This window comes from Harpia harpyja, chromosome 3 (genome assembly GCF_026419915.1).
Source record: "Harpia harpyja isolate bHarHar1 chromosome 3, bHarHar1 primary haplotype, whole genome shotgun sequence".
NCBI lineage: Eukaryota > Metazoa > Chordata > Aves > Accipitriformes > Accipitridae > Harpia > Harpia harpyja.
The window spans coordinates 81,536,521-81,563,654 of NC_068942.1; the positions used below are offsets into that span (position 1 = coordinate 81,536,521).

Sequence of the window (27,134 nt, forward strand, 5' to 3'; positions counted from 1 at the left end):
TGAATTGCGCGCTGGCAGCTGGCTTCGCCCCTCTCTCATGATCACCATTCCCTATTTGAGGCAGTTATTGATTGCAGCCCGTCCTGGAGCAGTAATCTGGTTTACCAGAGCATTTATCCATGTGCTTTGAAAAGAACTCATAGATTAGTACCATTTGCAGCGCTTACTATAAGAACAGAACAAGCCTAAAAGTTGATTTAAAATAAGTTTGTTCTTCCACGCTGCCTTAAAGGAGAGCATTTCTTCTTCAGCTAGGTACCTCTACTCCCTAGCAGAGCACTTCATGCACACTGAGCCACGCCGAACTGTTCTGTATCTTCCAGATCAAGTGAAAGGGGCGAAGAGAATGGGTTTAATTATAAAAGTGGTGTAGCCTCTGCCAATCTGATATTCAATTAATTTATGATGATAAATAATAAAATTATATTAATTTCTTAGAGCCCTTAGAAGAGAAAAGAACTGGCAAGAAGATGCAAGATATGGTGTGTAGGGGGGGAACAGCATCTCCAGGCCAGGGAACTACTTCAGCCTGTCTTGCCCCTGATGCTTATTCTTTTCTCAGCCCATCAATATTCTGGGCTGCTAGTAAGTCATTGATAAGCCGCACTGACATTCAGCTGCCAGGGCTGTAGAGCAGTGGGAGAGGGAACCAGCATGTGAACTGAGAGTTTTGCTGGATTAAGCAGGGACCCTGCAGATTAGAGGATAGGTTTTTGCACCGATGCATGAGACTGCAATTAGAAACATCTGCTGTGCAGTGCTTGCGCTAGCTGCAGGAGGTGCCCCTGCTTGCTCCCATCCAGGGATCTCCGTTGTGCCCTCGTGTGCTGCCATCTCCCGCAGGACCTGCTTCATCCTGAGGTTGCTCCAGGACCCACCATAAGACCCTGATCTTCAGTTCGTGCCTTCCAAATCCCTGTCACAGACGCAGCGCTGCCCTTTGCCTTCTCAGACCTGTTTATTTTTCAATCACTTCTCAGGAAAATTCAACTCGTGATGCTGGAGCAGCCTAGGCAACAATTATCCAGATAAAGGTTTGAGTGGGGTAGGCAGAGATTTAGCTATGTCTGGGGAAAAAAGTTGTAAGTGTTCGTAGTCCCACGAGGCTGGATGTAGAAATTAATCCTAAATTTGTAGTGAAGGTACCAGTTTTGCCCAAGATTTGAAAAAAAAAAAAACCCAAAACCAAAAAACCCAAAGAAATTCAGACTAAATCCACATGTCTGTGGGAGGAAGTGATTTTCCCTTTCATCCTATAGAACCAAGCCTTCATTTGCAATGCCCTTCCCTCTTCTGCCCAAGGATTTTCACCCATTGTACACCTCGAAGAACAAGTACCATCAACAAAGCAGGTGGCATCTGCGGTGTTTTGGCAGGAGTGAAAGGGGTTTTCTATCTCTTCTTCTGAAGTGCTTGACTGAAGGTGTCCAGGCTGTCCCATGGCCAGTTCTCAAAGAATTTTGTTAACCGGAGTGGGAAAGTGAGTCATTCCCCTTGTCCCCGAGATGTGCTGCTGCAGTTCAGTATCTTCGGTGCTCAGCAGTGTAATTCCTGCAGTCGGATTGCAGAGAGCAGATTTAAGCATCTCTCGCATGACCTACAGGCACCAAAAACATTTGTCCACATGTTCCCATTTGGGAGCACCATTTAAGATTTGCTAAGCATAGGGCAACTAATTCAAAGAGGGTAAACACACCCAAACCTGGTTATTCTGCCTCAGCTGAGGACACTTCGTCCTGCTCTTGCTGCTCAGGAGGCACTGAGGAACGGTCCAGGGGAGAAGCGGCTGTCTGAGCTGAGAATAGGCTTGCCCTAATAAATTCCCCTTTTGCCCCTGTCCTTCTGGTGTGTCTCTGAGCTGTTCTCTTCTGGCACTAATTGTTTTCTTCTATTTTCTTTTAAACTTGCCACAAGTTGTCTTTGTAACCCGCAAGACAATTTGCCCTCCAGCTTGGAGCCTAGTCCCTCTCATTTTCCATGGCTGTAACAGAGTCCCAGGCTGAGCCATCTCCAGGGTTTAAATCCCTGACCTCTGAATTTAAAAGCATTGACCTTGGCAGCTTAAAAAATAGGGCCAGTTCAGTTGGCTTTAGTGTGGCTGTAGTCTCTGATGTTTGTGTGTGTCCCAGCCTCTAAAGGAGATGAAAGCCTCACCTGGCCCAAAGGTACAAGCATAATGTAGCTTAATGCTATGACTTTTGCACATGAAATGGCCCAAAGTCTCCAAAGGATAGAGTCAGCCTTGACAGAGAAAGAAATAAATTTGTTTTCTTATTGGTAATCTTTGCTACAGATCAACAAAAAAAAACCCCATTCGCTTATAAAGTGACCTTGTCCACAAGAGAAATAAAGTACGCAGGTGAAAAAACTGATACCTGTTTCAAGCTAAATAAAGGTTGCTGCAAACACCATCCAGAGCAGCAGTAAAATTTTTTTCTGAGTTGTTTTAAGTCCATACACTTGTTTTATGTTCACATTTCTATATTTTCTGATCTCCTCAGAACATCTACTTGCCTCCCCTGTCCAGGTAAAAAAATGCTTTTTATTGCAAAACATTGTGCAGAAATCTCCCCCAGGTGTTTCCAGATGTACTCTGCTCCTCGCTCAGCATGTCTCTACTCTGCCTCCTCTCTCTGCCTGGTTTTTCAGATTTATCCCTGTTGCATTTTGTACCCGAGGCGATAGCATCCTTCTCCATCCCTTCCCGGGGAGTCCCGCACAGCCTGGGCGATGCACGAGCGTAGCTGCGATGCGGTGACCCCGGCAAGGCAGCGGCAGCATCGCTGGGAGCCCGTGCTCCCACAGTCTCCGGGGGATGAAGATGACCCTGGGATGGCCGAGCTGCGCCGGCGTTGGACGTGACCGGTGCCGTGCCTGTAGTTACGGGACAGCCGAGGCTGCCGCTGGCCGCTCTGCCGGGCTGCGGCTCCCCTGCCTTACCCTGGAAAACTGCAAAGAGCTCCAAGAGCGGTCTCAGGAATGAGGCACGGTGTTTAAAATGCACAGTTAAATCATTTAGTCAGGGTTCCTGTATACTGCTGACCTAGATGTCACTGACTGTTGTAATCAATGACTTATGTCAATAGCTCAGCCTGACGATAACAAGAAACAGTGCATGCATTGCTTCCTTTGTGGTTTTAACAGTCTCACTGTTAAAATCCGTGTCTTATGTCTACCTTGAATTTGCCCGAACACATACCTCACCTGTTCTCTCCTGTTTTGCCTTCCCTTCCTGTGTATTTGAGTGCCCTTGTAGGACTCGGCATTTTCACAGTGTGGATGTGCTTATAGAGTGCCATCCAGTCACTTCTTTATCCCTGCTTTGAGAAGTTAAACAGATCAAACTCTTTATTTTTCTGCTTCTGGTAAGCCATTTTGTCTCTCCATCAGATCAGTTTCCTGGCTTTTTCTTAGACTCTCCCCTAACAACATTTTAAACATGCGGACAGTGGGAGCGTTTGCAAGCTGGTGTTGCTGGCATTGCCCACAGAGGTAAGCTCCCTTCTTTTCTCCCTCCATCAGCTTCCCCAGCTGCTCATTGCTGCGCCAGGAGCTCGTGGTGAACTGCTTGTGCACGACGATGTCTCCATTGCCTTTCCAGTCCCCATTCTGTAGATACGGGTGGTGCTTTTCGGAGACACCGGAGCATCTCTGTCACCGATGCTAGACGAGATCGGCCGTGACTTTTTGAGCCGAGTTTCGAAACCTCCAAGGATGGGGACTGCACAACCTCCGTGGGCGCCTGTCCCAGAGCTGCATTGCCCTCCTGATGAAAAAGTCTTTCCCAATGCCTCTCCCGCCCCAGAACAGACCCGAGGCTGGCAGCAGTGCAGAGCCTGGGCTGCTTGCACCGTGCTGTGTTGCTCTCCAGCGGGTGCTGATGTAGAACTTTGCAATTCTACTTTTGTACAGAAACTTGCAATTTGGTTGAACGAGCCCAGCTTGCCAGTTAACCTAGCTCTAGGTATGACTGCATCATCTACTTTGTTATTTAATATTCATTTAATCCTTGTGTTCTATGTCCTCTTCCCAATGCAAGGTTCATGCATCCTTCCTGGTCATTGATTAAACCATTCAGGCTGTAGTACTAATACCCATGGAATTTAATTGAAATCACCCTGTGTACTGCTTCCCTAGTGACATCCCTCCTCAGGCCATGTGTGTCCATCAGCTACGTGGTGCAAGGTTAGGGTATGCAGCATTATGGTATACATCCATCAAGGGATCTGGGGTTTCTGTTCAAGAGCTGGAAAAACTGCCTTGCCGTGGGAGACTGGAAAAGCTAATTCTATTTAATTTATTCAAGAAAATAAAATACATGGATAGATTGTACTCTATGTATAACTTTTTGAGGATACAATTTCTGAAAGTAGAGGAAGATCCAGAAATGAAATGTATTTTTTTAATCACTTGGACAGCTGAAATATGGTTGTGGATTCATGTTAATTGTCAGAGATCTTTAAAATGAGCTGTGATGTCTTCTGCAAAAGTCTGTATCTTCCAGCCCAGAGTCAAGTTATGGGTCTGACGTGAAAATACTGGAGCTAAATTCTGAAGGCATGAGGCCACAGCAGCTACTTGCAATGGTCCCTTCTATTGTTGGACCCCTTGGATCTCAGAACACGTCCAGATAGTTTGTAGACTCAAGGGTCCCAGCAAATTTCATGCATCTAAATATTTCAGCTACACGTAAACAAAAAATATGTGACAAATGAAGGATTGATTCCTGGAGGATTTATTAGCCAAGAGATGACTAAGGAATCACCAGGACCATGGCTGGTGACGTGAGTTCACCAGGACTCCCATGCAGGCGAGTTGGATCCAAGGCTATGAATGACGTATTACCTCTGCCTATGCTCAGCCTCCCAAAGTAGTTAATATGCACTCCGTTCTAGTGATTCTGAGTGTAGATGCCTCTGTATCATTCATTTCCTCTTTGTCAATATTAACTGATGTGTTAGTGATTAAGTTCAGCCAAGGCATTATTGCGTCGTCATTAATCATGCCTACATCTGTCATAGAAGTCATTAGAAAGAACCCGTCGCAGCTATTTTTATAGCCCATTTAATTTTCATGCAGGCATTGCATTTTTATTCTTGTAATGTATCTTCACAATGATAAAAATTTGCATATCTTCATTCACTGAAGAGGATCTATTAGCCAAAGCACAAATAAAACGCTATTGCTGCCACGGGGGTTTCTGTAGGAATCGGATTCCGATGACCATGTATTTATGCCTACATACATGTACTACATTAAAAGGAATCATTTTGCAGGTAGAATTACTACCCTGCACAATTCTAATTTGTTGGAAATTAAACATAAGTGGTTGATTCTGGCTGCTACATGACATAAATTACTAGCAAATTGCTCTGTAAGATTTCATTATAAAGTACATGCTGTTGTGAATGATTTGCTGCTTTAGTCCTGAACTTTTATTTGTGCGCCAGCGCTTGAAGGACAATGGCAGAACTTAACTTTTGTTTAAAGTCACACAAATCTAGAATTGGTGCTATTTACTTGTCTTATTTGGCCTTTCAAATCTTCTTTCATTTACTTTTATCGAAAAGCCAAGCACAAAAGGCACTTGTTGAAATACGTTAGGATCTTGTATTAATGCCGCACAGTATTTTTAGTAAATGCAAAGCAACATTAGTCTCATGGAGCTTTTCCTGGGCTGGTGTAAAGCACTGTAGTGCTACTGGCTTTAGCTGAGCAATAACAGTGCTTAAATGTAGCTCCTGTGAGAATAATAGTTCTGAAATGTGATGATAGTTCCAATGGGAAGACTTTATATTCATGGATTGTTAAGGCTGAAAAAAACTTCATCACCGTCTGCATAAAAGTTCTCTTGGCAAATCTGGTTTTAAACACTATTCCACTATGCACCATGAAATCATTCTGTGGCTAGTGAGTTGCACTAAAATTTGAAGGCTTTGGCCATCATCCTAACTTCAGTGAGCAGCAACAATCCTTCCAGTGCAGAATAACTCAGGTACCTCTCACAGGCAACTTTATATTTTGGGGACTCGGCCAAGGTGCAGGAATCTTTTTTCCTACCCCGTAGCCTGTTCCTTTGCTGTTTCTTTTTTGGCCCAGGGTGACCGGGAGGAACTCAAGGGAGAAAAAGAGCCACAATCATCTGTCTGCTCAGATGGCCAGAGGTAGAAACGTAATAGATCTGGCATCGCTTCTCTGCTCTGAGCTGCAGGAGGTATTTAATCACGGAGGAAAAGTAGCAATATCCCAGTGCTACGCTGTCCCTTGCCTGGGATGGTGCCCTTGCGTTGCACCCTTGTGCTGTGTTGGCCTCAAATCCAATCCTGTTGCTCTTACAGCAGCTTCCCTAGCTGTTTCCCCACTGTAGGCATCCTGAACGGTCTTGTGCTCTTGGTAAGAGCTCGAGTTGGCTGCTGCTCCTTGCTCTGAGTGACCCCCTTGATTTCAAGCCTTCAGTGGATGCAGTCAACAAGGTTAAGAACTCGCTCAGCAAGCAGCTGGCTGGTGACACTGCAAAGAAAATGCACTTATTCAGGGATGCGTGCGAGAAAAAGAAATAAGGGAGCCCAGGTTGGGAGTACTGGCGGAGCAGCCCACGCCACCGGTCATGCGTGCTACAGCAGCGTCAGGGAGCTCTGCACGCCGACCGGTGACCATGCTATGATAGCACGGCGATGCTGTGAAAAAAACATGTTTCCAAAGATTGCGGGATCTGATGGAAGAGGATGGTTTTGTTACAAGAACGAGAAGATCTTTATTCTTTCATGAAAGACTTCATCATCAGGAGATGGCCTTTCTGAAAAATTTTGTTTAAAAGGGGGTGACTTCCTCCTTATTGTTTTGTAGCCTGAGATTTCTGCTGAAGCATCTGATATTTCTGAAGAACTTTAACTAAAAATACAAAAGCATACAGCAGGAAGACCTTTAATAACCGAAATAGGCTTGTGCTTCTCTGACTGAAAATAAAGGAAATCGTATAGAGTGACAGAGCTTCCTTTTATTGAAGGACCAGATGGTGACCAGAAAAATGATTTAGTAAAAAAAATTGATCCAGTGTGAGTGTTGGTGATGGTGGTTCCAATGCCTGCCTTTATCCTAAATGGATTTGCATCTGTGCTGAACTCGGGATGCAGGCATGGGGCACAGCCAAAGATTTCCTGGCTGGACAGCATTGCGCATCGCAAAACAGCTCCCCGTCGGCACGTTGCTTCTTTGCACCACGCGTGTTTGTGATGTCTGCCGTAACTTCCCCGATGCGTGCCGTTCCTGAGCTCTGGCATTTCAGAGAGGTGGTTTGGGCAGGGCGTCCTCCTCTCTGCTCTGTACATGTTCAGTGTTATAGGGCATAATCCTGCAAATGATGAAGTGCTTATTGTGGGACTGAGTAGCCTAAAAATGAATTTTGCTGCTAAATATTTCAAGGGAACGGGTCTGAGACACTTGAGGAAAGAGTGAGGGTGTAGCATACCTGTCTGGATCACTAAGGGAGGAGAGCTGAGCACCCTGGTTCAAATGCACCAGGCAGGGGAAGGGCTTTTTCAATATTTATAATTAGGCTTTTAAGAAGGTTGCTTGATACAGCAGATGGCAAATACTAAGTGAATATTAGGTGTTATTTGAGTATGTAAGTGCTAAGTGTGTTAAAGTTTTCTTTAATCTTTCATGTGGTAGTTTTCTTTAACCACTGTGAAAATTCTTCCTTGCAATTAAATACTTGGGATTTTTGATTGAAGCAGTATAATATTTAACAGTGAAATAACTCTTGCAGTTATTTTCCAGATTGCTTTTAAGGAAACAAATAATATGTGTGAATTAGGAGTCTCTTCATTCTAAAATTAACGTTTTTACATAGACTGAATGTAATACCTGAATGTTTGTTTAATTATCTCTTAGAAAAGCATATAGGTATTGATAGGAGTTAAACCAATATGTTTTAATAACCATTACCTGCTATTTCCATTAGTCCTTTTATATTTATGTGAGTTTGGTTTGTTTGTCCACTTTTCAGGTTTTTTCTGAACCTACCTAAAGAAAATTCTGGAAAAGAGATATTAAATTATCTTCAAAAGTCAAAAAAGTTTTTTTAAAGTCATACTTCTGCAACACTTGGTAGGACCTTTCCTGCAAGGATTTCAGAAAATATTCCTCTGAAATATTATGATGAATTGGCCCGAGAAGCAGAAGCAGAGACCTTTCTGGTCTTTGCAAGGCAGCAGGGTTTGGGGGGGGGTTTAGGGGTCTGACAAGAGAGTTCCTTCTAATAACTGGAAGGGCCCATCTCATGGAGCAGGGAAAATAAGCAAATAGAGCACAGGAAATGGAGAGAGACAGCAAGTCTGGTACTAAAATAATAATAACAGTTCCCATGTCTAATCAGGTAGTTATGTTGACAGTTTCTTTAAAGTCACATTGGATCTTGAGTTTCTCCCCAACCGAGGCGCTTGTATTCACTGATTAAATATCCCGGAGGCCTGTGAAGAGATTTGAATAGGGGAAACAATATAGTTTTAGCAGCAGGGAAGGGGATGATTTGATCGAGAGCAGGTTGGGTAGGGCTGGACTGGAGGAATGAGATGTGACGAGACCACATGGAGATGCAGTAGAAAGGCGGTTCTGGTAGGACTCCTTTTAGATGTTGCTTTGAGTTCATCTCCGCATAGGTCAGCCCTTTGGTAACTGCGGGAAGGCTGCTCCAGGGAGAACAAGAGACAGATATGGCAATCCTTCCCCCATATCTGAATTTAAAACAAGCTTCCTAGGGTTTGACAAATCTTCAGTGCAATTTTTTCCACAATTTGTTCATCCCCTTCCAAAACAAATGCCCTGATTTATGATCGTCAGTTGCTGGTGGGGAGCAGCTCTGAGCAGAGGCAACTCCCACGGCTTGCAGCCACGCACAGCGTGACGGCTACGCGAAACGGGGACGTACAGCTTTTGTTTTGCATCACAGCATTGTTGTGGGATTGCAGTCTCTTTTATGGGTCCATAAAACACTTTGAGACCAAGTGCATGGCTAGCAAAACTAAATACAGCTCAGACCTACCTGCAAAGTTGGCAGATGATGTTTGTGTGCAACCTCTCTTCAGCTGAAAAACGCTTTAAAATAAGCGCAGAGTTTATCCCGGCTAGCTCTCGGCAAGGCGTGCAGGCTGCAAGGGTGTCACCAGCGCGTCCCTGCTTTGCCAGGGATGTTCCTCGGTCCTGGGGAGGGGTGAGACAAATTTGGGTGCTGTGACTTGCCCATGCAGAGGGAGGGACGAGGGACAGCTGTTAAGAGTTAAGACTTTGCTTCCTTCGTGATGTCTTGTAAGATAAAAAGAGTTGCCACCGTGTTGTTCAAGACTTATATTTTCAGACATTGCAATTTTCATTTCACAAAATAGAAGGAATAGCAGCACAGCCCATAAAAGATCATCAACAGAGTAGACGCTATTGAAAGTCTGTGGATTATACCCGTTTCATGGCTTTTTAAAGAAGCTCATCATTATTCAACAATCACATTCTCGCTAGAGCTAGTCAAATAAAGCAAATAATGATTTGCAGATATGTGGGAAAATTAATGTTGCAGCTTTACTCCTAAGTTATTTCTTGTTTGTTTACTCATTTGAATATTTTTCACTTGCAAAAGTTTCACGTGTTTTAGCACAAATATTTAATCTTATAAAACTCAGAGCCGCTGTGTGATGCTTGCTGCTTGTTCAATATTTTCAGAAAATTTATTTTCCTGTCAAGAAGCGAAAGCAGGACAGAGGCATCAGCCAGGAAAAATCCCTGCAAATGTCTGCAGCCAGTGGATGCAACTTGAACCACAAAATTGAAGTTATCAAATTCTTCAGAGTGGTGACTAGGCGTCTGTGATTGTAAATCCTTTTGCAAACCATGCACTAACATGCGCTGTTGCAGCCAATGCAAAAAAAAAAAAAAATTTACACTGAAATCTACCTAACTCAAAATCCATCTAACTTGAAATTTAGGCCTTGTTAGGTCTGAAAGTTAGGTTAGCTGTAAAACTTTAGACTCCATTAAAAACTCAGTCTGGCACATGCTGTCCCCTGTCTGGATGAAGTGTGAGGGGCGATCTCAGTCCTGTGGATAAGGCAATGTGCAACACGTTGTGTGCCAGGAATAAAAACCAAGTTGTGTCAAGTGTCTTGACTTTGTCGTGCAAGTGCTGTCTGCACCTGGGAGGAGAGTTCGCCTTCTTCCTGCACTAAATGGAGCTAACCAAAATTATCCACTGGCATGTGTCTGTAGTAATGGCCCTGTAGGGTAATAGGTGGGTTTGGCTTGCAGCTGTATTGGAAGCGTTCCCTGGTGCTTTGGGGGGCTCACGGCTCACTCTTATCTGAAACCCAGCTCTGCCAGATGTTCCCCTGTGAGATACCTCCTCCTGGACACCAGTTGGAAGTTGGGACAAGAATGATAAATTTAAGAAATGTCCTTTTTCTTTCTGACTTTACCCTGTTAGATCTTCTAGGATGTGAGGCAGGTTTTGTGTGACATCGTGGTGTCAGTGCAGCTTCCCACCAGGCTGCTGTTATTTCGGTTTAGTGTATTAAATAGAGTAGGAAAAGCACCTAAAAAGGCACCTGCCAGTGATTTGTGCCTCGTGTGACCTTTCGCTGCTGTGAGCTCAGGCCTTCTCTTTCACCTTTCCAGCTCTTGCTGAATGCCATCCTCACGTGCCTTGTCTAATTTATACTGTTAAGAGTCCTGGAGCAGAAAACGGCAAGTTTTTTTTCTGTGAGAATCTGTTGTTAGACCCACTCTACTGAATTGTTCAAGTGTTCAGTAACAAAGAAAACCACTATTGGTTTTAACAAAAATCACCTGAAAACTAATTAGAAACTGGTGAGCTTCAGCTGATCCTGGCTTTCTAAGAAGAAAATAGGAGTTTGATGAAAAAGAAAATTATTTAGGGAAAGTCGATTTTCAATTCAGATGTTTTCAAGACAGTTCTTGTTGACCACTACCTATGAAAACTGCTATTTAACATTAATTTTACAATGGGGGGGGTACTTGATGTGCGCACCATCATGTTTTTCTGGAAGGAGTTAGATTTGGGAGCTTCCCCTTTTTCATATATTATTTTTCTCATACAATTCTCCATAACTGGCACCCTGTAGGAGCCTAAGAGAGACTCCCTGCATCACCCTTAAATCACAGATTGGGCAGAGCATTGCCCGTCCCTGACCTCATTCACAGTGAGGAAATGCATGAGTGTGCTCCCGAGGTTTTGGGGTGAGAGCTAAACAGTCCTCTCTGCCTCCAGAATTGCTGGAAGGTCATTTGCTCAAAGGGTTCAACTTATTTGTCAATTAAAGCATCCTCTGTGAGTGACAGTAAGTATCCTCTGCAGAAGTTCAGCTTCATTAGGAGAACAAGCTATTTTTTTCTTTTTTTTTTTTTTTTAAAAAGCTAGAGAATAAAAGTAGATTTTTATTTGTCTGACCCTACCCTGACATGGGTAGGGCTGATAAATTTACCACTATAAACTAAACTATATAGATCCAATTACCTGAGTGGCTGCAATATAATCCTCAGCTTCCTCCTCCTGGCTTGCAGAGATCCGTGCACGCTAAAGCAATGCAGCTCTCTTGTTCTCCTTTTTCCAGAGTAATTACTGCTTATAAACTGAATTTGGCAACACAGAGTATTGCTGGGCTCGGAGGAAAATATTTTTGTGCTTGTTCGTGCCGTCATATTTCATTTATTGGCATGTTATCACGTAGTTGTAATCACTGTCGCGGCGGTGTCACGCTGCGTGGATGACAGCCGTGTTACTCTCTAAAACGGGTCCTGCCCCGAAGAGCTCGCGATGGGAACGCAGCCGCGGAGAAGAAGTGCGGGTGGAGGTGGGTGCCCGGCGAGGCGGACCTGACAGCACACCAGAAGTGCTGGTGCTCGGCATACTCGCTGCCAAGTTTGCAGGATGTAAGTTGTCTATTAAGTTTCCTAGGCTGGTTTGTGGTTTTTTAAGTTTAACTGTTGGTGATTTATTTATTTAAAAATATACCTTCTTTTTCTTTATATTAGTCAGATTTTATTACAGTGAAAATATACCTGAAATAGTTCTACCACAGGCAACAATCTTCCCTTTTCCTTTTTGTTTCCAAATAAAGATTTTAAAAATATTTTTCAATAATCTTACAACAAGAAAAGGATCTCTGAAAACTACTGCATGAGGATTTCTGGGAAAGAAAACAGAAATTGAACAAGAGATTGGGGCAGATGCTCAGGTGGCATCCGTAGAGCCGTATCTCTGAGGAAACCCACGGTGTCCTGGCTATTGGTGCCAGCTGGGCACGTTCCTTGAATACTGAGATGTGTCCTATGTAAGAAATGTTTTATAAGGACTGATGGGAATGTAGTAATTTATAGTAAGTGTGAATTTTAAAAAAACTCCTATTAGGGTATTTTTCAAGTGCCAGTGGTATATTGTAAAAGCAATGATTGATAAACACTGTAAATACAGTGGGTGTTCCCTCTAGGTGCTGCCTATACTAATTAGCTCTGATTATCAAAGGTGCACTTCAGAAAGCTCATTTACCACTGTTTTACATGACGGTGATGGTCTCATAGGTAACCAGGAGCACCGGAGGTCCTCGGCATGATGTGCCCTCCCTTCCCTAGCACTGCTCCTGCCTGACCACACCGAGGAGAAACGCCGAGGCTCCGCGCTTGTCCCTTGGTCCAAAAGGTTCGGAAAATTTCTGTGGTGTCACACCTGGGAAGCGAATTTCCGCGCAGATAGGGATTGCCCTTGGTGTGTTGCGGGTTGTTTTCTATGTACAGGGCTGGCTTGTGAATGCGTGGTTCCAGGTTCGTTTTGCAATTCTATTTTAATTTACGGGTAGGTATGCAAGTGATTTTTTCTATTTCCGGACATAATGTTTTCACTTCACTGAAATAAATCCATTACCTGAGGTTGTAACATCTGTCTCTGAGCTTTGCCTGGAAAATCACTGTTGTCATTTTCATGGGGATCACAATCCTTATGTACTCGAGTTTCCTAAAGCTCTCTGGCCATCTATTCTGGTCTTCTCTGTGTCCCGGACATCAGGTTTTATTCAGTCACCTTCACATCCAACCCAGTAGCTAAGCAAAATCACAAGTTTGACTATAGAATTCCAGAAATACATAAATTCCAAAGTGTGCTTTTACAGTCTGGTCAAAGTCCTTCGAATTTTCTGTCTGGTTAAAAGACTAAGCAAGATCTGTAAGGCAGCACTGTAAGAAGTTTCTCATTGCCTCAAAAGAGTGTTTTTGTGATTCTTTTTTGCCTAACTCTTCAGCATTATTAGGATCTCTCAACTTCACAAAATAGAGCCTCTGCTTATTTTTTTTCATTTATTTAAGTATATACGCACTTGCTTTCTGTGGGCCTCTGTGGGAACCAAGGGAATCTTACATACCAGAATCTCAATTTAGCCACCAAACTCCACAAGAGTTAGCTTTAAACTGTAAAACTGTTTATAGTTTATAGGGATTATTATTTTTTTTTCAAATGTGTGCATATTTGATTTTTATTTATGTAGAAAAATATGGCGTTCATTTAGCTTCAAAAAGATACAGACAGAGGTTGAGATGCTCCGTTATCCACTGACTTCTGGAAGCTGTTGGAGGGATTTTCATGGAGATCGTGCCCTGCCTGGATAACAGTAGCTGTAAATCACTTAAGAGCTGCAACGACTAAAGAATTTACCTGCCTAGACTTGTGTAGTGCTTCCACTGTTCTCATAGCTGAGAGCGTTTCTCCATGGCACCCAGAGAGGACTGACTGGGGTTGTCTTTGCAGTGCCCAAAGCAAAGGCAGCTCTCCAGCGGCTCCTCACGGAGCAGACGAGGCAGAGGATGGTGCTTCTCCTTCCCCTGCCTCCTGGGTTTTGGGAGGCGTTGGTGGATTCATCATTGGAGAAGCACGGCGGAGGAGGGCTGGCAGGGTGGATGCTGCAGGCGGAGCGGCCGTCTGCTCTCCGCCACGCTGCTTGGCACGTCCTTTGCCATCAGAGGGGTCTTGGGGGGTAGTTTGTTTTAGCAGAGCTGGGGCGAGAGCAGTTTAGTGGTCCCGGTTGAGTATTTATACAGATCCCTTGGAAGGCAGCACTGTTGGAGTGGGTATGCTCTCCAGCCCTTGCCGTCAGTCTGGCTGCTTCTCCGTGGTAGCCAGGAAGCTGCTTTGAATTTATTTTTTGGTGACGTTTTGTTTTCTACTGCATTAAATGGAACCAAGTCAGGACCTGGAAAGCTTAAAGTGCCATTTCATTTTAGTTTTCAATTGCGTATGAAAATAATCCTCAGAATAGCTGGAGGCACACGGAGAGAACAGCTGGAGGATGGAGACATGGGAATAACGACTGCAGAGGGGTGGAAATCGTGTAAGGCTTTGCCAGCATCGTAATGAGTCCTGCAGTGCAGATGAATAGAGCGATCTTTCCCCAGCATGTCTCAGCATCCAGTGATCTGCTGGAGGCTCTGTTCCCACCACCAGTTTTCACAGCCGCTCGTAGGCGTGTCGTGCCTGGCCGGGTCTGACTCTGGTCTGACTTTAACCTCCAGAACAAAACATGGCAACGAGTTGCCCAAATGGCTGCAGTACTTTGTCTAAAGGAACAGTTCCTGCCGTTTGCCTTAAACCTGCTGCTGCACCATCGGTTCCCTGGGTCTCTCCCTTTCAGTTAGCTCTGGACGTCGCCGGCTGTTTGCACTGTTAATGAACGCTGAGCTGTTTTCGGAGAAATATCCACGACAGCTCCAAGATCTCCTCCCTTAAAGGCATCACTTGATTAGGCTCCGTTAGACTGGACTTCGTTAGGAACTGGGTTTTTCTTTGCAACCGATGAATTAATTACATGCATGGGGTTTATTACCAGTTTACTCAATTTTGCGGTATTCTTCCCCAGCTGCTGCTAGCCAGACTCAGATTTAAATCCCCAACGACACCCCCAGCATTGCAGTCTGCGGTACTGCCCATGAAGGTGAGCAGCGGGTGTCTTTGGGAGCCCACACCAACACCCGAGGACATCCCAGGTACTGTGAACTCAGCAGCTCTCCTTCCCCAGTATCTCCTGTCTTCAAGTCTTTTACTAATACACAAGAAGACCCCCCCCATCCACACCTGTGCACCCTAATCCGTGAGAGCTTGGGGGTTTTTCTAAAAGCTTTTGCTGAGGTACCTTGTTACAATTAAAAAAAAAAAAAAAAAAAAAAGGAAAAATACAGCTTTACTGTCAGTTCTACTGACTGTCTGCTACCGGGGCTCCAGGAGTGCGGCTTCTCTGAGCAGCTTTGCCGAGGAAGTCTGCAGAGCTGTATATCAAATGAAAGTGCACAGACTTCCTTTATTTTTAGGTTCAGAACAAATGATACTGGAGGAAGGTAAAACCTATTAAAATATTTGAATAGACATTATATATATTAACTCTATTGATCTATACAAGCACATATCAGACAGCAGAGTTCCACGCATCTAACTCTGGTATATTTACACATATATATTAATGAATCATTTTTTGTTATAAAAGCACACAAACCCCATTGCCAACAACGTAGTATGTAATATCTACTTTGTAACCTATAAACTACTCACCGATGTGGCCTGGGAGACGAAGTGCTGCCTCTGCTGGAAGTTGAAGAAATGCCACACGATTTTCCTGAGAGTAATCTTCAGAGCCTGGGCGTGATATATCAGAGGCACAGGTGTAGGCACAAAATAAAAAAAATAAAATTGACTGCCTAGCCCAAGCCTTCATTACCAGGCAGGATACAAATCCTAGCAAGTAACTTTCCCTCACAGGCAAACATGCCCTCAATAACTTAAAAAAAAAAAAAAGAAAAGGAAGGAAGAAAGGCTGCCTTTTTAAGCTAGAATGACTCTGACTTTCCACGGCACATCCCTCAGGCAATAAAATAATTTACAGTACGTTTCAATCAGATATTGGAAACAGCGCTTGCTTAAATCATCTTGGCTTCACTGGCATTTTAAATATGTGGTGATTTAGCAGCGGTCCCTGGCTCGGAGGGTGTGAGCCCCCCCTCCCGCATCGCCCCGTCCATCACGGGCTGGTCTGCAGGGCAGCGCTGCGGTCCCCTGCCCTCCCAGACCCTCAGCCCCTGATAAGGTGGTGTCACCTGACCTGATTTATCATTTACTGGTCTTGTTTTCTGCGGTGCAAATCCCACCCTGAGAGTAACTAAAAGTTACTCCTTCTCTGTAGCTGACATAGATTGTTGTCAGAAGAACATTCTTATTGGGTCAATCAAATAAAAAGCGGCTACAAATGCAATAGAAACTGAAGCAGAGGCATCAGTTTTTCATATTTATTCCTGTTGCTAGAGCTGGGAGAGAGAAACTAATTAATTTGCTTAGGCTAGAATGCAAATTGGAGAAACCAAATCAGCAGGTAAAAGTCTCTGCTCAAGGCCACACAGTCAAAATAAATTCACTGAATGGTACGTTTTCTTCTTAACAAATCTTACAAGAAAGACCATGATATGATCCGCACCATGAAGAGCAGCTGTCTGGTTTAAAACAAACAAGCAGCCTTGCTGTCATTTCTCTTGATAACTAGAGAGCCTTCATTTTCCATTTTATAATCCTTAAGACATGAATGTACTTAGGCTAAAAAAATTCATTAAACATTAATATAAAGCCTGTTTTAACTTCAGACTGTTTGCTTCCAAAGATAATTGTTTAAGAGAATGAACTGTACTTCCTTTGCGGCTTTTCCATATATTTTTCAAAAACTAATGCTGGAATTATGAAAGATAAGAATAAGTACAGCAAAGTAAATTAAATCAAATTGCTAAAGCCTTGGGGAAGAGCTAATGCAAATGAATTAAACACATATAAGTTCCAAACAGCTACGGAGTAAGTTTCCTTCTGAGCATCATTACTCTCAGAAGATGCCTGAGACACTAGCACCTTTGCTAGCTGTGAAGTCACTATCTTGTAAAAACAAAAACCAGAAAAATAAACTGTTAGCTCTGGCTACTGTTATATATTGTAGTTTTTATCATCCCTTTCCTTTTCCATTAAAGTTATTACCTGCAAAAGTGTAACTCTGAAATGAGCAACCAAAGTTAATTTTCTTTTTCTGTCACTGGGTATCATCTGTTCACGGATAGATGGAAAATCTCTATTTTAAAGACTATTTTGACCTTAAAGGCAGGGGAAACTTTCATTTAAAAGCTATTTAGAAGGCTAAAGTATCCTATAAGTAAATAAACCAGGGGAAGAAGAAAGGGGGGACTGAATACCAATATATGCTAAAAGTCCTTAAAGCGGAGCTGCCATGGAGAGGTGAACAGAGAATTATTGTTCACTGAATGTGGTGCATCAAATGGAAGCAGCAAAACGAACAAAAGAGGAGGACATTATTGCAAATTGTAGACAAGTTTTGGATGTTCAAACAGTAAATGGCCTTATAAGTAATGGGCAAAAATGATAGCAAAATCATCCACTGAAGGCTATTTAACACATCACACACAGAGCTGTCAGAAAGTTCCTATCCCAAAGCTCTCCAGTGCCCTCTGTGCTCTCCCTCTCCCCCCGGCGCTCAGGACCAGTGGAGGATGCTGGGCCAGGAGGGTCTTCAGCTGGATGCTGTTTGAGCATCCTTATGTTGTATTATTTGATAGGGTAATCTGTGTCCAGCTCAAAGTTGGTGAGAAGTTTGCTTGGATTTCAAGGTATATTATGATGCTGGCTCTGAGGGTAAAGGCAATAGGGCTGAAGAGGCTACGGGTATGGAATTATCACGGCTGAAATGGAAAGAAAACTTGGAGAGCTTACTTCTCAGGGCAGAGAAGTGGCTGGATGATAGTAAATATTAGTAAATTTGATTAGTAATTTCTCTGACATTCATTACGTATCATGATTTAGAAGGTATTTGGAAAATACAAACAATTGTAAGACAGAGTGCTTTGAGGAAAATATGAGAATCTGTGAAAGGCAGATCAGGCTTGACTAGCTAAACAGCTCTCCCTCAGAGGAAAGCTGAGATCTGGCACGTTTTCTTTTCCAAGAGTAATTCTTATCTTTAAGACAACAATTCTCTGCAAAGCTACTGCCTTGCAAAACTATTAATGAAGCAGAATAAGATGGAGAGATTGTACAGTGAGGGCAGATGAAGGCGCTATGGGGTTGTGTAGGAAGGGCAAACATTAGGCTGGAGAGAGAGATGAGTGGAATTTCTTACTAATTTGTCTTCTCTGATATTTTTTATTCTGTACCTAGGCAGAATGAATAGTCAAGCTGTGATGAAATTTTCTGATGACACAAAATTGGGGGATGTTACCAATGGAAAGAAGGCTTGTGGTATTGAGGATTTAGCATTTCTGGTCTTTTATTTGGAATTCTCTGTGGCTGTACTGCAGCCCATGTACCAGTTAAGAACCTGGCTTCAAAATTATACAAAGCCATATGATAGTTAATCTACAAGGAGGAAAGGTCAGGCTGGGATCGATGGGGTTTTGAATCAGTAGTTTCCACGTCATCTCTTCTTCATCAGTCATTTTTGGGGGAATCTCAGTCAGGGGCAATTGTCCTCAGAGTTAATATCTGGCCTTTCATCATCCTGCACCACTGAGCCCTGTGTCCCACCTCTGATGCTGTTCATCACTTCTGCCTCTCCGCTCACCTTGCTGCCAAATCGCGGTAGTCCTCTCCCAGTAATTCCAAACTTGGATCGTGATACAAGATAAATGGTGATTATTGCAATGAGCTACAAATACGATACGTAGATGTCATGAGCTCTAAGCAATGTTGTCTTAATATGACAGTCTCCAAAATTTACCTTAAGTTCAAGTACTCTGTGTTTAGCTGGATTCTCGTCTAAGCAAGAGATGGTGAGCAGCAGTACATGTGCAAGTATGGTTCCTAATTTACAGGAGCTGAGGGAATCTGTTTACAGCTTCCATTTTGTAGGGAATTAAATACAAAGAGTCTGAAGGTTATCAGTATCTGTGATGGAGATGATACCAACCAATGAAGAACCGGAGGACAAGATGCTCTTGGAGACATAACGGTAAAAGAGAGCTCCTGCACGGCGTAGACTCTGTGAAGATCGTTCTCTTGCAGAGCTCGTCAGGGATTTTATATTTTTATGTTTTATGTCCGTAAGACAGCTCTTTTAATATGGATGCAAAGATTTCATGTATCTTACTGGCACAGGAGGCTTTCAGGATTTCTCCTTTCTCACGGGCTAAAAAATGAGCTGTGTTTTTTAAAGAGCCAGAATGTCTTGTCACTCACTGTTTTGCATTCAATTGCAAACACATGCACGTTTTTTCATGCACGTTACCTGATCTAAGTAGCTATGCTGACAAGAGCTGAGTGCCAACATTATTCTGTCCAGGTTGCCCTTATTCTTCTGCAATGATCAAGTTATCAAAAGGCAAATTGGAGGGTGAAGTTAGGTTTTTGCATACACTGTAAGTTGGCTATATTTTATTTATTTTGTATTTTGCTGGAATCAAAAGTCTGTCAGAGTTTGTAGCTGCAAATCTGAATTATTTAAAATGCAGTTTAATTCAAGTTATGGGAAAACGGCCAATTCTGTGCTTACCGGAATATCAAAACTACCACCTGAGTGGATAGAAAATATTAACATATGATTATGTATTTGTTGAAGCCTGAAGGCAGCTGCTGGGATGGGGTGTGGAGCGGTGTCTGTGCTGCTGCATTGATCCGTCTTCTGCCACTGCAAAGTTAGGTCCCCTACTGAACACAGAATTGCTGCCTCGATGCCGTGCCAGGGTCATTGTTGTCTTGTGCGCTTTATCTAAACTGAGTCAAGGCTTCTATCTCTTTTTCTCCCCCTTCCTCTTCCAGAAAGTCCCGTGTGTCGGGGTCTGTGGTTCCTCTGTGAGGCTTCGGAGGGCTGAGCCTCCTGGGCTGCACAGGCGCGGGACCTCTCGCTGCATCTCGAGTGATAACGTCGGTCAAGTAGCACGGTATCTTTAAGTACTCATCAGAAAATGTCAATAAGTAGAATGCGATGCCTCGGATGTGTACATTTCTGTTACTAGCTGATGGGTATCTATCGAGGTTGTATACCTACCGTTATTGAGTTCCCCACTGTGGATGCCAGGTCATGCCGCGGTGCTCTAGCCTTTCAGCAGTGGCTGATTAACCCTGTCGCTCACGCTAATTCGCTCACGAAGCTCCTACTCTCCGTTCTTGTCTCCCGCAGACCCCCCCGCCGTAGAGCCCACCTTCCTGGAGATACGGCAAGGCCAAGGTCGGAGCATCACCATGAGCTGCCGGGTCCTGAGGGCATATCCCACCCGGGTCCTCACCTACGAGTGGCGTCTGGGCAGCAAGCTGCTGCGCACCGGCCAGTTCGACGTCCAGGACTCCACGGAGTACACCGTCGGCAGCCTTTCCCGCGACAGCTATGGCATCTACAACTGCAACATCATCAACGAAGCGGGCGCTGGCCGGTGCAGCTTCCTCGTGACAGGTAGGCTTGGCGGTGTCTTGGTGCGGCGAGGTGATGGGCTGAGCGTGGGTAATGCTAGTCGTGCTTCGGCTAACGAATTACCGAAGAGATGTATCCTTGGAAGTCGAATCATGGCTTAAGGCAGCTGGTTTGGATTCTGGGGAGGTTGGCAACAACATAGGAGATTTAGCTTATTTCAGTGGTTTGAGGATAGAGATTTTTATGTGCAAAATGTAAATATCCCTTCTCTGCAGGCACCTGTCGGTATACTTTTGAGAGAGGCCTGAGAGAGTCATCAGGCAGCAAATTTCTGCTGTTTGAAGTTTGCAATAAGGCTTGAAATTCCTCTTCTCTTTTGGTACGCTCAGCAAGCTTGGAGACCTGGGTGGGCAGACCACAGTCTCAAGCAACTTCAGGCTACTTGAGTACAGAGGGGTATTGAAATCTGTTCCTTTTCTCAAAAAGCAAAGGACTTTGTGAAGTTAGCACACAACATCACAGACTCAGGGAGGATGTGCAACCCCTGCCATGATCTACCCATGTTCTATAACTAATGCACTGGATTGAGACAAAATGTATATGTCTTTTATCATTAGTATCTTGGATCTGAATGATAAACTGGGTGTTTAGACGTGCAAGTCTTGATTCTTCCTCTATTGGAAACCAGTTGCCGTGACTGGAAGACTCCGCTGCCTGATCCTGCAACACCCCATGCCTGCAGCTGACGTTGTGCCCAAGCTGAGATCCTCTGGTCGCTGGAGGCACATCAGCTGTAGGTTCCCAGTCCCTCTAGGCTGGTTGTCCAGGCACTTTTTAGAATCACTGAAGGGAAAAAAAGCATCTCTGTGAAGTGAACTGTTTCCTCCCAAGCTCTGCGGTGGGTCAGGAACCCCCTGTTCCTCTGCACCAGCTGAGAGGGGTGTCCAGCCACCCACCTTGTGTGGGCTCTCTCCGGAGGTCAGCACGAGCAGCCCCAGCTTCCCTAAGGATGTCGGAGCAGTAGCCCTATTTCAGCTCAAAATCCCTCCCATCAGCTGCTTGAAAAGGAATGATGGGAAAAGAAACCAACAAAGAAGAAATTCAGAATACGTAGAGGAGAGCTGTCTTAGAAGGAAAGATCCTTCGTCTTAGTCGGGCTTTTATTAAGTGACTTGGGTCCTGCTACAATCCAATCTAGGTGAGGTTTTGCTTTTGGGGTTGCTGGCAGCCTGCCATTGTTTAGGAAAATGGGCATTATTATTACCTTCACTGCTACCAGCTGAAAGGGTATGGATTTAATGGATGAGCTGCAGAGCACCTCTCAGGGACCCTGTTCTGTACAAAGTCCTAGATATCAGGATAGGCCCTCCACACACATCTGTCCTGGGAATAAAGGAAGCAATTTGATTCAGTTCCCCAGTGTTTTTCATAAAATTTGCTTTTATAGGAAAAAATGTGGGCCTGCTTTCATGTGGATACTTTTTTTTTTTTCTTTTGGACTTAGTTGAATGGCATCTCGTTGGCAGGGATTTCATCAGGCCAGCGGCGCAAGGCACAAATGTGGTGGGAACGCAGCAAGCACCCCAATGACTGATGGCTCTGCTTCTTTCAAAATGTAATCAAGCCTTTGGCTGACTTATCATTCACAGCCTGCGTGGAGGTATTTTCACAGCCACTGACTTCTCCAAATCTTTGGAGTTTAATCCAAAAGGTGGCTCTGAAGGAAACCAGAGAAACAGTCTTTTTCCTTAAATAAGTAAATGCAGTTCAATTTACTGTTCATCATGCTTTGGACCCGAGACTGTGGAAACCTATTCTAAGGCAATTATTTTACCAAGACTGGGGCAATCTTAGTGGCTTTCTGTGATTTATTACCATGCCAAAGCCAGCCACATAACTGAAAATTAGTACTAAAATGGTTTTATGATATACTCGCAGCCCTCTGTGTGCCTTGCTCATTTTTAGTTTATACCATTACACGAATTTATGCTGTATGGTTGGGTTAAGGATGCTGAAAGTAACACTTTGACTTTTGTGCTTTCCTCAGTCTTTTAAGTTTAAAACTGACATATTTAGTAAATATATGCTTTGACACGTGGAGTTGAAACTGCTCTCAGGGAAGAGCAGCAGCTGTATTCTGGTCCCAAGTCTCATCAGGACAGATGAAGTTAAAGCACTGGGGAACTGAAAAAGTGTAGAAGAAAAATGACAAAGCGGTTAAAAAGGAGGCTTACATTTCACCAGGAATGTGAATACAGAAAAGAAATGGGTCACTTCTTAGATACACGCATGGAGAAAAAAGCCAAATAAATAACCTGGTGGCAGGAATCTGGTGATACTGGAGAGCTTTTCTTTTTGGTGGAATAATGGGAGTTGTAGCTGATTTTTAGTCAGTTTTATTTCCAGGTTTTCATGTAGTAGCGGTGTGCTGCAATGCTTATGTTGCAGGCACTGCAGAGAAGCATTGGTATGCTAAGAGAAAGGTTTTCAGTACAGTATTAAAAGCAGCCTGGATGAAAAGATTTATATTGGCCCCGGAGTTTGAAAAACCTGTTTTTACTGCATTTGTATTTTGAGCCAGATTTGAGAAGATGAAAGCAAAATAAATCACATGAGGAAAAGGGGGTTAATTTATATCAAGTGCACCAATCTGAGGCAGATTTAACCTGTTACTGTCTTAAAAGTAAATAAGAACATACAAGCAAAATTGTATTTGTAGGAAAGCAAAGATGAGTTCATGCTACTCACAGCTTCACTATCTATATATTTTATTCAGTGGTTGATAGTGCATATCATATCCAAAGAGCAAGAGAAAGTACGTTTCAGGCAGTTTGTTGTTAAAACCCTGCCAAAGCTGGGAGCATATAGGGGAAAAAAAAAAGAAAAAAGATGCACGAAACATCATGAATGGCACAGAAGCCTCCGTGGAGGTGGAAGAAGGATTTGAGTGCTGGAGAAAGAGGCTGGGTGAGCGCAGGGAGGGTCCCCTCTCCCCGGAGAGACTGCTGCTGCTGGTGGGTGCTCCTCGAGGCACAGAACCCTCCCTGGGTCACATCCTGGCTCCTGCCAGCCCAGGCCACCCCAGAGATACCTTTTTCACAGCAACTTGGGTCTCTTCAAGGCAGGGGAGGTTGAAGTCTGTATTTTCTAGGTTGCCGGTGTGCAAGAGATTGATGAAGCAAGCCCTTGCGTTGCTGTCAGAAGGGCTGGTGCTACAGCGGGGCTTGTTTAGCAATGTTCTGTGCACCTGGGGAGCTATTTAGGATTAAGATCACCTGTAATTGAGGTTACCTGACAAGTCTTGGCATAACACTTTATCTTTGGCGTCTTATAACTTTGGCAAGTTTTAACCACTCGCGCTGAAATTTGCTATGCTGGTGGCTGCCTCAGGCTGACTTGTTCACAAAAATTGCTGTCCAAAAAGGTTTTTTTAAGTAAGGGAAACAACATTGTGTTTCATCTACGTTAAATTCCTGCAGCTCTTTAATCAATACGTTTAAAAGGGCCAGATACACATCCTTGCATGATTCCTTGCTTAAGTTACATTGGGAAATCTGTCTGTCCATAGTTTATGGTGCTGGCTTGACAATGCTGTATATAATTTGTGAGATACCATTTAAATTAATAATCATAACACTGGGTATTACTAAACAAAGCTCTAATGGCATTATGTTGGCGTAGTTAATTTGACCAACTAACTTCTGATCCCACCATTGAGCAATGATGGCTTTGAATATTGTTTTTGTGTTGTTCTGTATTGTGGAAATTTTTCGCCATAAAATACTGCATTAATTAAGAGCCAATCTTTAATTATTTACTTACCCAGTCTTGCGTCACACCTTCAGTGCTTCTGGCTAAAAAGCAATGTCAAGCCAATCAACTTGTAATTATGTAGGTTATAATTGTTAGCTACCAGCATGACCACAGCTTTCCCTTTCTTTGGAGCTTCACTGGCGTTACCGAATTAAAGACAGAGCAGAACAAACCTGAGGGCAGGCACATACCCACCCGTGTCCGCAGTCTAGCTGGGGAAGTCCACTCGGTCTGCCTGAGGATCTCCCACCTCCTGCCTTCCTTTCCCCTATGCCTTAGGAAATCGGAATCTCCGGAGCTGGACACTCAATCATCCCTTCTGTATGATCCCAGCATCCATCCCCAGTAGGAGCTGTGTGATTCCTCATGTAGCCTTGTGGGAACATCCTAGCTGGAAACTTGTTCAGAAATTTCTGCCTCAGTGTTTCTTCTTTGCCCTTGGCACCATCCACTGTAGCGCTGTGGTCTGTGCAGCGTCGAGCTGAAATCCTATCAGAATTACCATCCAGCCTTTTGTGAAAGCCGGATGCTTTTGACACAAGGGCATCAGCTTAAAATAAATTGCAGACACTTGAAATTGCAGGGTATCGGGTTCTTCTCCATGGCTCTGTTAGCTGAATTAAACAGTGTTCTGCTGTTTAAAGTTTTATAGCTTCATTAATCCTTTTTTATTAGGGAAGGCCTTTTGCACTGAACTGAGGGACAGAAATGTATATTGTTTGTAGCTTCCCATTTTAAATTTTCTTAGAAACTCCCTGGCATTCATGTAAAGCAACAAGCAAAAATTCTATTTTAGAAAGCTTGTTTGGAAGCAGATTCGTTGTACTCTTTTTACCTGCACAAGCCCATAACATCAGGATTTTCCCATTGAACTGTTTACAACATATTTTTTTTTTTTGCCAGTGTGAAGGCAACTTCCCAAGCAAGTAATTCAGTGCAATTTTCACAAGCTGAACTGGATGTGTGTTGGCTGGAAGACGTGACAATGCCTCTAATGTCAGTTCTGCTCCTCACTGCATGGTTGCCCATCGTGGAGTGATTGACCAGTGTCTGGACTGGTGGAGGGACATGCGGGAGCTGTGTGCTGTATTTCTCTTCACGAATGCCTCAAATTCAGCAGTTTTCCTCTCCATTTTCCAGGAACCTGTAGCTATTGTGCCAGACACCGGAGTCATTGCGGCTGGGTAGTCCCTAGCAGTGGTCAAGTGATGCTGGGCGTTAGCGAACCCTTGCTCGCAATAGTTTTTTTCCAAAACCATTTGTTCATTCTCGTTGTTCTAGCTGATAACTGCTAGCAGTTGTTTTGGGCTTTGGGTTATTTGTGTGAGTTGACCAGTTGACCAGTTCGGTTTTTCGGTAATAGCTCTCGCATGAGTACAATGACATGGACACATTAGGAAAGCTCGTTGGCAAGTGTGGAAGTAGAACCATGGGGATCAAGAATAATCTACCTGTCTAAAATATTTAGAAGAATAGTCTTCCTAAAGTACTGAAAGATTAACTGGTGAGTTGAAAACAATTATTCACTTTTCTTTTTCTCAATGAGATGTATGCCAGCACAGTTTAAATGAATATTTTCATTACCTTGGTGAGCTTTAAAGCTATCAGAGACCATCCCATCTTTCCTGTAGCACCAGCTCTTCACACACTCTCAGTTTAAGGGGGCTGTCTAGGGAACTCAGTAATCGTACTCAGGGGCAAAACCAAGTCCCTGTCAGAAATACCAAAAAGTAAGATTTTTACCCATTTGAGGTGTATGCCAATTAATTTTATGCTCATTTCTAAACAAAACTATAACCCAGTACTGAAGCGAGCACGGCCTGAGTATTCCTCCTGACAGCGCCGTGTTCATCCGTTAGCTCTGTAACACTGCTGTCCTCCCCCCACCGAAGGACACCTTCTGCCAAACAAACCTATGAGCCTCAAACACGCGCAAGTGGGGAGTAATAATATGATTTTATGCTCTAATTCTTTGTCTGGAGAGCCTTTCAGTAATCATGCTGTTATTTTACCCAAGGTATGAACCTTGCTAGCCCATAGCCTCCAGCCGGTGGTCAAAACCTTACTCAGCCCTCTTCGAGGACAGTGGCTGTGCTCCTGTCGTCCAGGCTCTGCTGGCAGATACTGCAGGCGAGCTCCTTGGCTCTTTCCTTGGAAGCTTGGGAGGAAATTATGTCCATGTGGAAAGGTTCAGTGTTGCCAAACGGGCTTCGTAGCTTCCTGAGCCAGGAGGTGGCAGGATTCCTGCTCTGTTCCCTGCATCCTCCAGGATGGTAATGTCCCTTTAATTTTAATAATAGGAACAGAATGGTAAATGACAGTCACAGGCGTGTTACTGGGGCAGGTTAGGGACAGCTGTTGGTCTCTTAGGAAGCTTGTATGGGAAAGGCACGTGCTGTGCTGGAAATACAGACATTTTCTTTTCTTAGAATAAATCAAATATCCTCCTTGGTAGATACAATTCTGTTTCTCTTATACACATTTCCCTCAGTGGGAATTAAGGAATTATATTTGCTTTGTTCTTTTAAATATTTATCTTTTTCTTTTAATATATGACATTTTTCCTCCAAACCGTTTACTCTTGATATTTTTGGCAGGGTAAAACCCTGGTTCGACTGAAGTCTAAAGAAAACTGATCCACTTTGGTGAATTCAAAATTTGTCATGTAGAGTCAGCACCGCAGGGCTTGAGGGTTGGTGGATTTTTTTTTTAATCAAAATCTTCCCTGTTTATGCTATCTGCTTCTCTAATACTGTGTTATCTCCCCAATGCCTTCTTGCATCCATCCTCTGCGTCCTCTCTGTTCAAGCAAGTCCCTGCACGGGTATGCGGGAGCCCTGCAGCAATGTGCTAGTGCCCGTTAGCTAGCTGCCATTAATTTTTAATCTAAAGATCCTC

General features: G+C 43.7%; 1 protein-coding gene across 1 annotated transcript in view; it reads left to right on the forward strand.

Moving 5' to 3' along the window:
• The window catches only part of MDGA2 (MAM domain containing glycosylphosphatidylinositol anchor 2), a 386,375-nt gene that overhangs the window by 283,738 nt on the left and 75,503 nt on the right, over positions 1–27,134 (forward strand). The window contains exon 11 of the mRNA XM_052783732.1: positions 20,196–20,465. Within this exon, the coding sequence (XP_052639692.1) occupies positions 20,196–20,465 (270 nt within the window). The remainder of the gene's footprint in view (positions 1–20,195; positions 20,466–27,134) is intronic.